Source organism: Anneissia japonica, unplaced genomic scaffold, assembly GCF_011630105.1.
Source record: "Anneissia japonica isolate Jap-2015-1 unplaced genomic scaffold, ASM1163010v1 scaffold6788_len1366326_cov149, whole genome shotgun sequence".
NCBI lineage: Eukaryota > Metazoa > Echinodermata > Crinoidea > Comatulida > Comatulidae > Anneissia > Anneissia japonica.
In genome coordinates this window covers 1,206,577-1,220,101 of record NW_022692324.1, presented here as the reverse complement: position 1 = coordinate 1,220,101, position 13,525 = coordinate 1,206,577, and the positions used below count along the sequence as shown (strand labels likewise).

Genomic DNA, 13,525 nt, shown 5'->3' with positions numbered 1-13,525 from the left:
TGTGTGTGTGTGTGTTTTAAGGGGTAACATAGGCAATGAAATATTGAGCACTAGGTCAATTACAGCTTTAGATCTTTATTGAAAACCTTTAGTGTAAAACAACATGATTTGATACCCTTTGACTGAACAGAGGTATACAATTTCAAAAGAATGTTATTTAACTCATTGTGAAATACACAAAGATACTTTTGTAAGATGTCATGTAAAAGTGAGTTAAGGAAATATGTATTAAGTCAAAATGGGCTTCATAGTTTTTAAATTTTATTACGTATATTTCACAATAGCTGAGAGTAGATTAATTAAATGGAAATGGTGAGTTAGGATAGTTTGTTGGGAGTATGAACATGTGAACCCATCCTTAGGTCGAAGTGTCCATTCTCTAAATAGCTTTGTGTTATTAGTCTGCCAAGTCGTTCCAACTTATCTTATAGGCCTATATATAAACACAAACGAAAATGAATTGATTGCATACGTTAAAATAATAGAGGGAAAATTTATCAAGACGAATATTTCGGACTCACCTGTGTTCTTCTACAGTTTTTACACGTATAAATGAGAAATAAAGAACAGATCTAATCGTAATACTGACAAAAGGTCTGTAAATATTAAGCAGTAGTAGGGTGGGGGGTCCTGGGCCACACCATCCTAAACACCCTCTGATTGGTCAATTAAAACACCTAATTTGCTTATTGATGACGTTATCAACTTAATTTGACCTCACACCTAATTTGCATATAATATAATATAGAAAGAAGGTTACCTAATTAACTAGAAAGTTGTTTAAAGACGTTTCTCCGAAAAAGAATATTTTTAAACGTGACCACATACCATCACATTGAATCCACCGTCTATGTTTGTATATTTCTGTAACAACAATATTATATATATCTTTGATATCTTCAGGATAATATTCTTTAACCTTACTTCTAAGCCATATTATAGCTATTTATACATAAGATATTTTTAGAGATTGTAATTTCATAGGCCAAATATTGGCATTTGGCTTTAAAGTTAAATAATGATATCCTAATGAAATTTTAATAATCTTCTAATTAGCTGTATACACATAAAAAATGTTTTTTAGTGATTGTAATTTAATCTGCCAAGTACAGGTACTTAATGCTACAAATAACCCAGTGCAATAATATTGTAATTATGTGTATACAATTTAATTATTTAATAGTGCAGCAAAATGCCTTATTTTTATTTATTTTTCTTTACATTATGTTGGTTTCCAGCATATCATATGTATTCATGATTGACAATGTATTGTATATTTTAGTAATCAGTTACAGTATATGTAAATAGTTTATTGTGTAAAGCATATTTAAATAATAGGAATTTAGAACCTGAAACTTGTTGCTTTGTTTGTACATGGCGTCTCTAAACAATAAATTCCAAAAAGGCTGCATGGTTTGCAATATGTTTACATGTTTCGGAGAAGCTTTTTTAACTACCAAAAATATTTTCAATCATAATTTCCAATTGCTTAAATTGCATGTATTATATCAACTGTATTGAGGAAAAGTATTTTTTTTAAACCAATCAAAGTATTATCACCATTTTCATGGGTTAACTACCCTTTTAATGTATTGGTATATTAATAGTGTGTTCTTCCACATTTTGACCATTAAAATTTGTACAGTACTGAAAACTAAATTTTTAACGTCTAAATTAAGTAATTAATAGGCAAAGACCTGGTTGAATTATGCGACTCTTTGGATAGATAGCTAACCGTGATAGGTTTTTAGAGTTAAGCATAACGCATCACATAACGAGACAAGCTAGCGCAGCAGAATAGCGAAATGATGGAATTTTTAATCACCTTCTAAACTTTTTTTTGCACAAATTCTGCATGCATACAGCATGGATTTAAATTTACTCTTCGATGTTCGTTTTTTTTAATTGGACATGCTTACTACAAAAGTGGTGGAGCTGCTTGGAAGGTGGGGGGGGGGGGTACGGAGCTACATCCTCAACCCCCTCCCCCTTCCCCCTTAATGGAAGAAAAACCACAACGGAGACAAAACAAATTATATTAATAGATTCTAAAATCGATTAAACAAGCCTTTGAAACCCCTAAATTGTAATAATTTCGGAGGGGAAGGTCTGTTTCCCCTGGACCACTTTAGTGACGACTGACCACGCCCAGGTTTTTTTATCGTCGGGGGCATCACCCCCCCCCCCCTCCATCGGGGAAATACTGGTTTCCGTTTTCGTATGCAGATTTTTGTTTTCAAATATAAAAACTACCACCTTCTTCTTTTATATATAATTGGACATACAAAAGAAACAATTCAAATTTTCACAAAATTTATTTATTTTAAGACAAAAACAAAAGCAGACAATGCAAAATAAAGACTAGGCTTCAATAGCTAGCTGCCAGCAATTTAAAGCTAAAAATAATAAAACAAAAAAAATCTATAGTCAGCTAGCTGCCAGGGCTTCTCTCTTCAGAGATTATGCTCAACAGATAAATCCCCCATTGGAAACATGTCATGCGCAGAAACCAAAAGCTCCACGGAATTGTTAAAGAAGGAACTCTCAGCAATAGTAGATAATAAAGATGTGGGTTAGGAAAAAAGTCCTGAGAAGGTCCATGAAACCATTCATGCGTTAACTCAGACACATACAGATGTGTGAATCACTCATGCGGAACTCTGCTATCCAAGTTGTTGTCTCATTGTGTGCACTGTAGCGTGTACCTAAATACAACGGCGGTGTAAAATTAGAAGATGTAACAGCAGTATGTTCCACTAACTTAAATTTCGTACTCGGTAAAATGTGTTATACCGAACCGATTTTTATCATTCAAAAGTCGTTATGAGGTGCTAGTTAACGTTTAATAAAGAAAATAATGAAATTATGTCTCTAAATATAAGTTCATATGCACCAGCCAAATATAGTAGAATTGTTTATCAGTGAGATTAATCTGTGAATAAACAATTTTAATTACTTGTGTAAATATAAAGATGTGGGTAACCCACATCTTTATATACGACTTTTCATGGATCTCGACCTGCTATGGAGCGGACTATATATCCCGCCACCCATTGCCAACGACGAAAGAATCCAACAGAGAGGAACGAATGGCAGAAGAGTATGTTAATCTCACAAAATCAAATGCAATTCCAAGATCCCTCACTATCGAGGAGATAGAACACGAAACCGCAAAAGGAAAAATGCTAACTATGTATATCAGCCATAAAAACCAACAAGTGGCACACCATTCAACGGGGACTACCAAAGAAGACATCGACTCTCTTTTCAAACTCAGAGACCAACTCAGTGTTAGTGTCAAAAACGACATACTGCTGCGTGATCATCGCATCGTAATTCCTAAATCATTACAACAAAGAGCAGTCGATATCGCACATGAAGGCCACCAGGGAGTAATTAAGACAAAACAACCCATGAGGATGAAAGTCTGGTTTCCTGGCCTTGATCATTTGGTTGAAGAAACTATAGCTTCATGTCTTCCGTGTCAGACGCCTTTGCACCAATAAGTATGTCTAAACTCCCACAAGGAGCCTGGCAAGAGGTAAGCGTTGACTTTAAAGAATTGCCAACGGGAGAATACTTGATGGCAGTAATCGATGATTATAGCAGGTTTCCTGTCATAGAAGACACGAAATCAACATCTGCCAAAAGGTGATCCCAAAACTTAACACCATTTTTGCTACCTACGGCATTCCAGTAACTGTTCGAACAGACAATGGGCCACCGTTCAACAGAGGAGAGTTCTCACAATTTGCACAATACTCTGGCTTTAAGCACCGAAAGGTCACACCACTTAGGCCACGTGCAAATGGTGAAGTAGAAAGGATGATGCGGAACCTCAAGAAACTCTACCGTACTGCCACAGTAGAACAACAGAACTGGCGGCAAGCATTGAACAGATACTTGAGAAATCATAGAGCAACACCACATAGTTCAACTGGGATGCCACTAGCTACGCTGATGTTTGGCAGAGAAATACGCACACGGCTGCATGAGATACCACGCAGTTCCACAAATGACAAAATTCTCCGTCTACATGACAAAAAGGTAAAATCCAAGATGAAACTGAACGCAGAAAGAAACAAACGCTTCCAAAACAAAACTTTTCATAAAGGAGATGTGGTTCTACACAAGAGAGATGGAAGCTTACGCAGCCATGAAACAATTTATCATACACATCCTTACACGCTCACAAAAGTCAATGGCACCATGATATCAGCATACAATGGAAATCACACAATCACCAGAAATTCATCGTTTTTCAAAAAGGCTGACCGACTCAAGAACAGTAAAAGCTACAATCAACAGCTTCAGCTCGATAGTGACTATGACAATGAACCAAACCCGGCACCTCAGTTTGCCCCAGGACCTCAAACACCAGACAGGCAACGACCAAAGAGCAACATCAGAATTCCAAGCCGTCTTAAAGATTATGTTATGTAACTGAGTTGAGAAACGGAACTTTTGCAAATTTTGTTGTTTATGAAGTTGAGAATAGTTTCACATCTTAATACTGCTCTAATGTACAATACAAAGTCTACCAAATAGACTGACGTTAATTCCATTTAAGGGGGGAAGGATGAATACCCATGTTGGAAATGAGGATGCTAGAGTGTGGATATAAAGCATGCGAGTAAACGTTATACCGTAGTCAGTTGTGTATGTTATTAACTGTTCTAACTTGAGTAAACAGACACTATACAAACATCACATAACTGTGCTCTAATGTATCATATAATCTAACGATCACCAAGCAGCCTAGTTTACTAGAAAGCTATTGAAAGATTAAATGAATAAAAATGTACGTATACTTACTGTGCTAATAAATCTAACATAAAGTCGATACTCTAATAGTAGCAGTACAAGTCATGTTCATTTCTCCACTATGCAATTCGAAAATTCAAATATTTACATATCTATTGTCACAGTCATCATAGCAACCACCTGACGTTGTTGTTGTCATAACAAGAGGTTATCGTACAATAATATAATAAGATACTGTGTATTGCGTCGTGCTTTATTTTGCTAAAGAAATTAAAAGACTGTTCGGTGAATGGATATGGCAATGTAAACCTAAACTTATTTCTAACTTAAATCCCATAAAAAAAATACGAAACGCCTTTTTCTATGATATTGATAAATACGAAATGAAAAATAAGGTAATTTGCTACAACTCAAAAATTCACTTTAACGGCTACAACCTTGACGTGGTAGAGTAGCTATGTATCCCAATGATCCGAAGAGCTATGCCGGCGGTAGCAAAGCTACTGTTAGGGATTCACAAGCCGGATTGGTCTAAGGCTAAGGGTCAGACAAATAGTAGCCAAACTGGTCCTCCAGGTCTGGGGTTGGGCAATGGGTTAATCCAAAGACAAAACTAAGGATTGGAAACTGGAATGTAAGAACCCTTTATCAGACGGGAAATGTTGCACAGGTTGCATATAATATGATGAATAAATTTGGAATCCGTATTCTTGGTATAAGTGAAAGCCATTGGAGAGGAAATGGGCAAATGAAATTGACATCAGGAATTATTACACAAAAACTCAATTCATACACAATTTGCATTCTATAGCCTATTCTGGATATTGAGGCTTGTTTCTCAATACAGTGCTGTGCGAGTTTACAGCCCTTTTTTTAGCTTGGGTCGCAAATGTGTAATGTAAAACAACATGTTTTAGACTCAATAATTGGTTATTCCCGTAACATGCTATCATTTGTCAATTTTGACATTTCACTCCTTATATCTACATCTTCGGAATCTACACAAGAAAGTGGTCTAGAAAAGTTGGATGAAAATTTGTCCCTCGTCGAGTGGTGATATCCCCCTCCCTCATCCATTCTCTTGTCCCGACTATGTGATCTAATATATCATATAACCTAAGCAACACCAAACAATACAGCTGATGTTCCTTTCATCACTATGCAATTCGAAATAGGCTTATTTAAATTTTAATAGAAAATGTCAAAGTTTACATATCTATTGTTATAAGTAGAATTATATTGAACTTAAACATTTGAACCTTTGAACTGAAAATTATCAATATTCTTGGATTTTAAGGTCAAACCTTTAAAATCAGTCGGACTACAAATATCACTTCCTGGACACCAATGAACCAATGTAACTTGCTAGAAACTTACATTCCATTGACTAAAATGCTGACCTTTAACACATGAGATTTCAAATTTTATGGTCAATTGCTCGGTCATCAAATTTCTAGATAATAATTGTACAGTATACTGTAATTTTATAACCAATGAAATTAAAAAAGCTTCTTTCTTATTAACAAATATTGACCTTTTGACACATTGAATGACTTCATCAGCATTTTTAGATTTGAAGGCCAAACCAAAATCAATCGGACATCAAATATGAATTCCAGGATATTAACATTACAGGAAACTGGATTTTTTTATAACCAATGAAACAAATAGCTTTATTTCTTAATTACCAACAATGTTGACCTTTGACATCTGAGATGACCTCCGCATAACAAAAATTGTAGTTTCACTGTCCATCAATTCAGTATGACTTGAGCTTTCATTATAGCCTTTTATAGAGTCATGTGACAAATTCACCAAATAATCAAAAATATTGAAGAAATATTGGCGGCCATCCTGAACTTGAATGTCAAAACTAGGTCAAATCATCGATGCGACATAAACAATGAAGTCCTGGACCCCGAAACCCCTAAATCCATACACAGCCATGTAGGCCAAAACACTGAAAAATTAAACTTCAAAAAAGTAAAAGGCGACAATTCTGGTCTTAGGGCTATGCCCAAACTTTCTTGAGGTACACCCTCTCGCCATTTTTGTTATTCAATCTTTAAGGAAGAGAAATCCACCGAAAAAATTTAGCCTCTCCACGGTCACAGAAATGCAAGAAAGCACTCAATTAATTCATGAACATCTAAAATGAACTGTCAGCAAAATTAAATTTAAAAAAAAATTATATATATATCTGTTGGTATTATAAATAGAATAGGCACTTCTTGCACCCGATTCTGCAATTAGTTAATACATAAGTAATTGTTAACTTGTGAGAAGTAATGCAATTGACTATTTGTTAACTTTCGTCATTGAATATTAATGATATCCGTTAGCATGTAACCACTTCACTAACCTTCTCTCTAGTTCTAACGGATAGGCATACTGAGAGGGCGTAACCCACAACTCCAATCACGGATTTTTAGTGTTTGAAACAAATCTTATTATTAATTAAATAAAATATTTGTATAAAATTAAATTAGTTTTTAACAAGTTTATAAATATATACTGCTTTCCTATGTATTTTTAAAACCCAAACCAATGAAAAATTTACTTTTGTGTAAGGACAAGACCTGGGCCTAGCGATAGTACACGATAGCATCATGGTGTATGGATTACTTTTGTGTATTTTAAAATTAAGAAAATATATAAAACTACAGTATACAGGTAGGCCTAGAATGTTTTTTCCAAAACAACACAGTCAACAAGAAGAGTGCTTTTGTCGGACTCTATCCAGCTTACTAGCTTACGCCTCTATAGGCCTGGCCTAGGCTTCGTATTAAGAGAGTATGACCCGCTAGGCTATGCCCTAGCTAGGCCTACATTAGGACATAGGACATAGGCCTGAAGAGGCTCAAGTTAGGCCTAGCCCCAGTCTGCATAAGTAGGGAAGAAGATTAGAGTTATAAATATGTAGGTGCCTACTGCCCCGTCATGGCTGGATAAGTCCGGCCCTATCCAACTTGCGATTGAACATTAAAATGTTACAGACGTAGGCCCTAGTCTGGACTGATCTCATGGCTCCAGCCTGCTAATCCTGGCATATTGGCAGGGTAGGGTCCTTTCTTTTGGGGCTGAGGTGATTTGTTACTGTAGCCTTAAGTAATTGTTTTTCCACCAATTTTCTCATTTTTGTTGCGAAATGACCCGGTAAAAATGATAAAATAACCAACTTATTTTAAAAGCCAACATATTTTATGGCTTTGTAGTTCCTATGACGATTGATATGAACATTTTAGTAAAGAAATTTATATGAAGCGCTTCACACCGAAATGATCTCAAAGCACAGAAAGTGTGAACGGCTCTTACTATATGTAGCCTAACTTGCTTCTCCCCTAAAAGTCTCTACGTGTCTAAGCTCAGTGGCAGATTTAGAGGGGGCGTAAGGGGTGTACGCCCCCTCTATATTTTTGTAAATTTTTTTTTCGTAAAGCTTTTCAGAAAACGACCATGCTAAATATTAAAAATCAATCAAATATCAACTCAAATTAATGAAGGTGCTAGAAGTTTAAGGGAGAATCCTACCTTGCACCTCTACTAGAGGCTCTTCCTGAGACTCTCACTTAGTTCCGACATTCACGCCCCCTCTTTCTAACCGGGCTGGATCCGCCCCTGGAGCTATCGCATACGGGTAAGCCAAAAAAACGTAATATGAATTTAGTTTATGAATGCAATATACAAACTATATAATGTAATTAATTATAATTTACAAAACCGTATAATACTCATTTAAAAAATAGTATATTATTTATTTATTTTTAAAGAAAATAACATACAGTAGACATGGACTATATGGTGTGTTGGATAATTAAGCGGTTAAGGAAGGGGAAACTCCGTGTACAGTTATGGATTGGATTTTATTCGGTGTAAACACCAAAGATAGCCCTTGAAAGTCTGGAAGAAGACTTATTTCCAGTGGGGTCCTTCTGGTGGTGATTGGACAGTACACCGAGAGACAATCCCCTACTCTTTCGAAGAGTGTACTGCGTTCTTTAACGTGCACATGGGCCATAGATGCACACAGGGCCAACGGCTTAAATGTCTCATCCGAAAGACGGTGCGCTATTGTAACTTGTGTTTCAGCTAGAGGGCTGAGGAGAGGCAGCGATGGGAATTGAACCGGGCTAATGAATATAAGATGACATAATCGCACTTTTGTTTGACAGTCGCTAGGTATCTCGCACACTCGTCGGAGCAATGCGTCTGCGATACACGCCAACAAAACAATCCATGCACATACAACGCGCCGAGTAAGCCTGATTTTTATGGGTGTAACAGATTACAGTATTGGGAACAACATTTAGTAGGCTACCATAGACACCGCTGATCATACAACTATAATACTCACTGCTACCAATTGGCCTAGAAAACACTGTAGTAGGGCCTACTATGAGTACAAACGAGGTCGTTTGCATAGAGGGCCTAATAGTAGGCCTAGAGTTAGTAGGCCCTGGGATCACAGACTTTTAGGCAAGAATATTATACTGTAACTTGTTTAAATAGCGATTTCGAATAGTTAACCCTCCCCGACGAAAAATAGAAATTTTAGAAAAAAAAAAAACATAAAAGTGTTACATATTTTTATTATGGCTTTCACTCCCCTGAAATATCCACAAATTAGATAAATTTAATGCATTTATCAATCTCATTACAACACTTGTTCCAATTCATATCAATGAAAATTTTATCTTCATTTTGTCCTTTACTTTGCTTTTGGCAAAATCTTTTTGCTAATAATTCTTCCCTCCCTCTGACGGCTTCTACAAAAATAAGCTCACTATACAAGGCACAGTATTATTATTCGAAAAGACTTTCCTTTACTTACCTGTCTATATGTCTGTTAATGGTAGTCAAAAACAATATACAAATAGTGTATAGTGATAGTAAACTTGTCAAAATGTAGTACTCACGACAGCAACAGTAATCTAATAATAATTATTAATAAAAGTTCGTGTATTGCAACACTTCAATTTATCTTTTCTTCCTCTGAATCTGTGCAGTATGAATATTATTTATTTATGTGTCTTTTTTATTAAACATATAACGTATATTGTTGGTACTTGTATCTATATTTGAAATGTATAAATCTAAGCTGGAAAGTCCACTTTCTTCACTACTGTACAATATATTGCTCTCTCCTTGTGCAATTACACTCGCACAAAATTGCACATCTGAAAAAATTGAAGCAAGTAAATTATAAAATAGTCACTAATATTTAATCTGTTAAGTTATTTTTAAGTTATTTTTCCTTATTTTTTTTAATCTTTTTTCTCCAATTATAAATAATAAAACTAGCTTATAGATGATATAATAAAGTGTGAATTCACAGCTAATAAATTAAGGCAACCCTTAATTGTGTTTGTAAATATTAGCTAACAAATACAGTAATAAATATAATAGTACAGAAGAGTCAGAAAAGCAGATGTGTGACCATTAGTACAATCACAAACTTTATCTATTTTTTTAAATAAATAATGCAATATCTATTTTTCCGAAGTGGTACTTTTTAAACTATTACTATTATTTGGCAAGAGTGTAATTTACATTTTTTTGACTTAAAAGAATAAGTTTTTTCAAGGTTTTGGTTTTCTGTATACACTAAGTTATGGGAGACTTTCTTTCTTTTTGCTTTGAAGAAGTACTCAGTGGAACATTTTCAGTACAATGTTCTCTTCACACAACCTTCCATTACCCAACTGTGTCTTTCCTATGTTCTAAACTTATTTTGACATGTATAGACAACATCTGGCTTTTTACTTTGTACATTTACTCATGTATTTTGGTTAGGCATTCATCTGGAATTAGCTGTGCTGAAGGTAGAGATGAGATGGTTGCATTCTGCTATTAGCAATGTCTGTCAGTCAGCGTTCCATCCGCATCCCAAAAGGCCAAATTCCTACTCTGTGATATCATTGTATAGACCTAAAAAAAACCCTCCAGATTCAAGTATTTAATTGTGCTGTACTGTACATCCATTTATTATGTCATGACATAACAACATCAGCAGTTTTAAAGAATTTTTTTATCAGAAAATCCTGGGTTGCTACTTATTTGTAGGTTGGTTGATATTTAAAAATATTACTTTATTTATTCAAACATCACATCTCAAACAATAATATACCAAATTTTACCAACTGCCCCAACCCATAAATACAACCTCAGGTCCACACAACAATTCCATCTCCCTAAAGTTCAGAAAGAACGGTCAAAAATTGTATTATTAATGCTGTTCTTTTCAGAAAATGGTAGGTTGTCTCTGCATAGTCGGGTGAACTGTTCCAACAATGGCCGAAACGGTTCCCTTCTTTTTTTTAGTCCCCTAATTTTCTCAATAAATTGTATAAATATAATAATAATAATAATAATAATAATAATAATAATAATAATAATAATAATAATAATAATATTGTTATAATTATTGTTATTACTTTGATAATAAGTTTGATAATATTCTCTGTTTTGCTCTTTTGTGAAATTTTGTTTACCGTCCCCGTTTTGATGTTTTTAACTTTTAAGGCTATTTTTCAATTTCTTATGCATGTGCAATTCAACTGTTTTAGTGGCGAATAAATATATTGTATTGTATTGTATTGTAAGGTGGCCAAAGACCAAATTGCATGTTACTTGTGTTACATAATATTCATTAAAAAAAGGATATATAGGGGCCTATAATAAAAGACTAGACAGTTAAAATGTTGTAACATCATATAAAAGTACAAATTAGAAAAATTAAAATGGTAAGAAAAAAAATTACAACCAATAATTTAAGCAACTGAATAATAAAGAAAGGGGGCATCTCACATTGCCAAGTTTGCTGCTAGTCAAGTATAACATTATAATTTTAAAATTATAATTATAATATTTAAAGTATTAGAGAGCTGTGGACAATAGGCCTGGGTCTAAGCCCTAGTAATAGTAAAGTTTGGTAGTAGGGTAGTTATATATTAATAATTATTATATTACAGTATTGACGTTTAGCAATAAAGGAAAAAATAGACTATTTGGGCCTTAAACAGGTTGCTCTGCTAGGTACTTCTTCAGAAAAAAGAAGGCGAACTTGTCATGCAAACTAGGCCTTGTGTATAAGTGTTGCATTGATCTTCCTTGCATCATGATTGATGATATGGGATAGGAGTGTAGGTCCATCTTCCAACTACGCCAATGGTAGGCCTTGCCTAGACTGGGCCTAGATAGAGTCGTGAGATGCATCCCTCCTTACAATTTCACCTTGATCGTTGTGGGTTACGTATGCAGTAATAATAGTGAAAACTTACTCTGTGAAAACCATAGTCTGCAATCGGTGAATCAAACCTATACTAGCTTTCTTGAGATCACTCTCACTCGCACCGTATCCGTATTCGAGTGCGAGTTGGTTGAATCTTGTGCCAACTTGTGCGATGAGTTCATCTTATCATTAGCCAATATGTTTCCCTATGCTTGGCTCTTCACACAAAAAAAAAATTATATATATACGATATACTACTACCCGTAGTATATCGTTGACGAACGAACCACTGCCAGATAGCATTAGTACAGTAGGCAGGCCAGAGACCGAGAGAGAGAGAGAGAGAGAGGGAGAGAGAGTGAGAGAGAGAGGGAGAGGGAGAGGGGGAAAGAGAGAGGGAGAGGGGGAGAGAGATCAGAGACACACACTAAATGCACAACGAGAAATTGAACTTCCTACATTAAGTTCAAAACTGCTTCTATAATAAATTTAATAAGAATCAATTCAATTTTTGTATAGCTTCGAAAGCAATCATTGGCCAATAATTTTATGAACTTGGGCATGTTTTTAGCGGATATTAGCCTATGATGGCTTTCGAAGCTATAAAAGAAATTGAATTAAATCTTATTGAATTTAGAAGCGGTTTTGAACTTGATGTAGGAAGTTCAATCCCTCATTGTGCATTTAGTGTGTGTCTTTGATCATAAGTGCGTTATGAATTTGATTTTATGGCTGTTAGTAGATAAGAAGGCCCAAGCTTGATTAGCTTTGCTATTTCCTGTCCACCCTTTGCATGGTGCTGATTGGTTGCGTGCGCACATGCAATAAAGAATGAATGAATGAAATATGTGTTCCATTATATGCTTGATCTAATGACTGGAGGTAATAATGTTTCATTTAATTTCATTTCATTTCATTTCTTAAGGCACGAGCGCCAATGATATGCCAATAAGTGAACGTAATCACTGTCCTACGTGGCATATCCAATTAACAACAGGGGACTTAATGGACCAGTACACCGGGGTAACCCCCTACTCTTCTCGAATGATGTACTGGGTTCTTTAAAGTGCACACGAGCCAAATGCGTAGACTGGGGCCTATGGTTTACAGTCCTTATCCGAGAAGACTTTTTCCACCAGCGGAACCATTGGCGAGTGAGCCGTTCGAACCAGCGCCGATATTAGAGCTGAAGCGGTGCCCCTGACTTAACCGCTCGTCCAATCAACTCGCCAAACGCACAGGGGACTTTACAATATGCACTCTATAACTATTCGACCATTGTGATTTTTATTATTTATTAGTCTTATGATAGAAGACAAAAGACATGCATTAATCGGCATTGTCCTACTATTGAGTAATTTGTTCAGATGTCGTGGGAAATCAACGACTGTCCTGTTATATTTTGCTACCCTTTAAATAATTGCATTATCTGAAAAATATTAATTTGAATTGTATTATTATTTATATTTTTTTTGTACGGTATATATGGCACGTTTTCGTCACATTATTAATTATTGCCATGTATACAGC

The 13,525-nt window shown here is 35.3% G+C and overlaps 1 protein-coding gene across 1 annotated transcript; it reads left to right on the top strand.

Annotated features, from left to right (window-relative positions):
• Positions 1-3,508: 3,508 nt before the first annotated feature.
• Positions 3,509-4,443, top strand: LOC117100247 (uncharacterized protein K02A2.6-like). The gene is made up of 2 exons (XM_033239848.1): positions 3,509-3,541; positions 3,652-4,443. The coding sequence occupies exons 1-2, from the start codon at positions 3,509-3,511 to the stop codon at positions 4,441-4,443; spliced, it is 825 nt and encodes a 274-aa protein (XP_033095739.1).
• Positions 4,444-13,525: the final 9,082 nt, after the last annotated feature.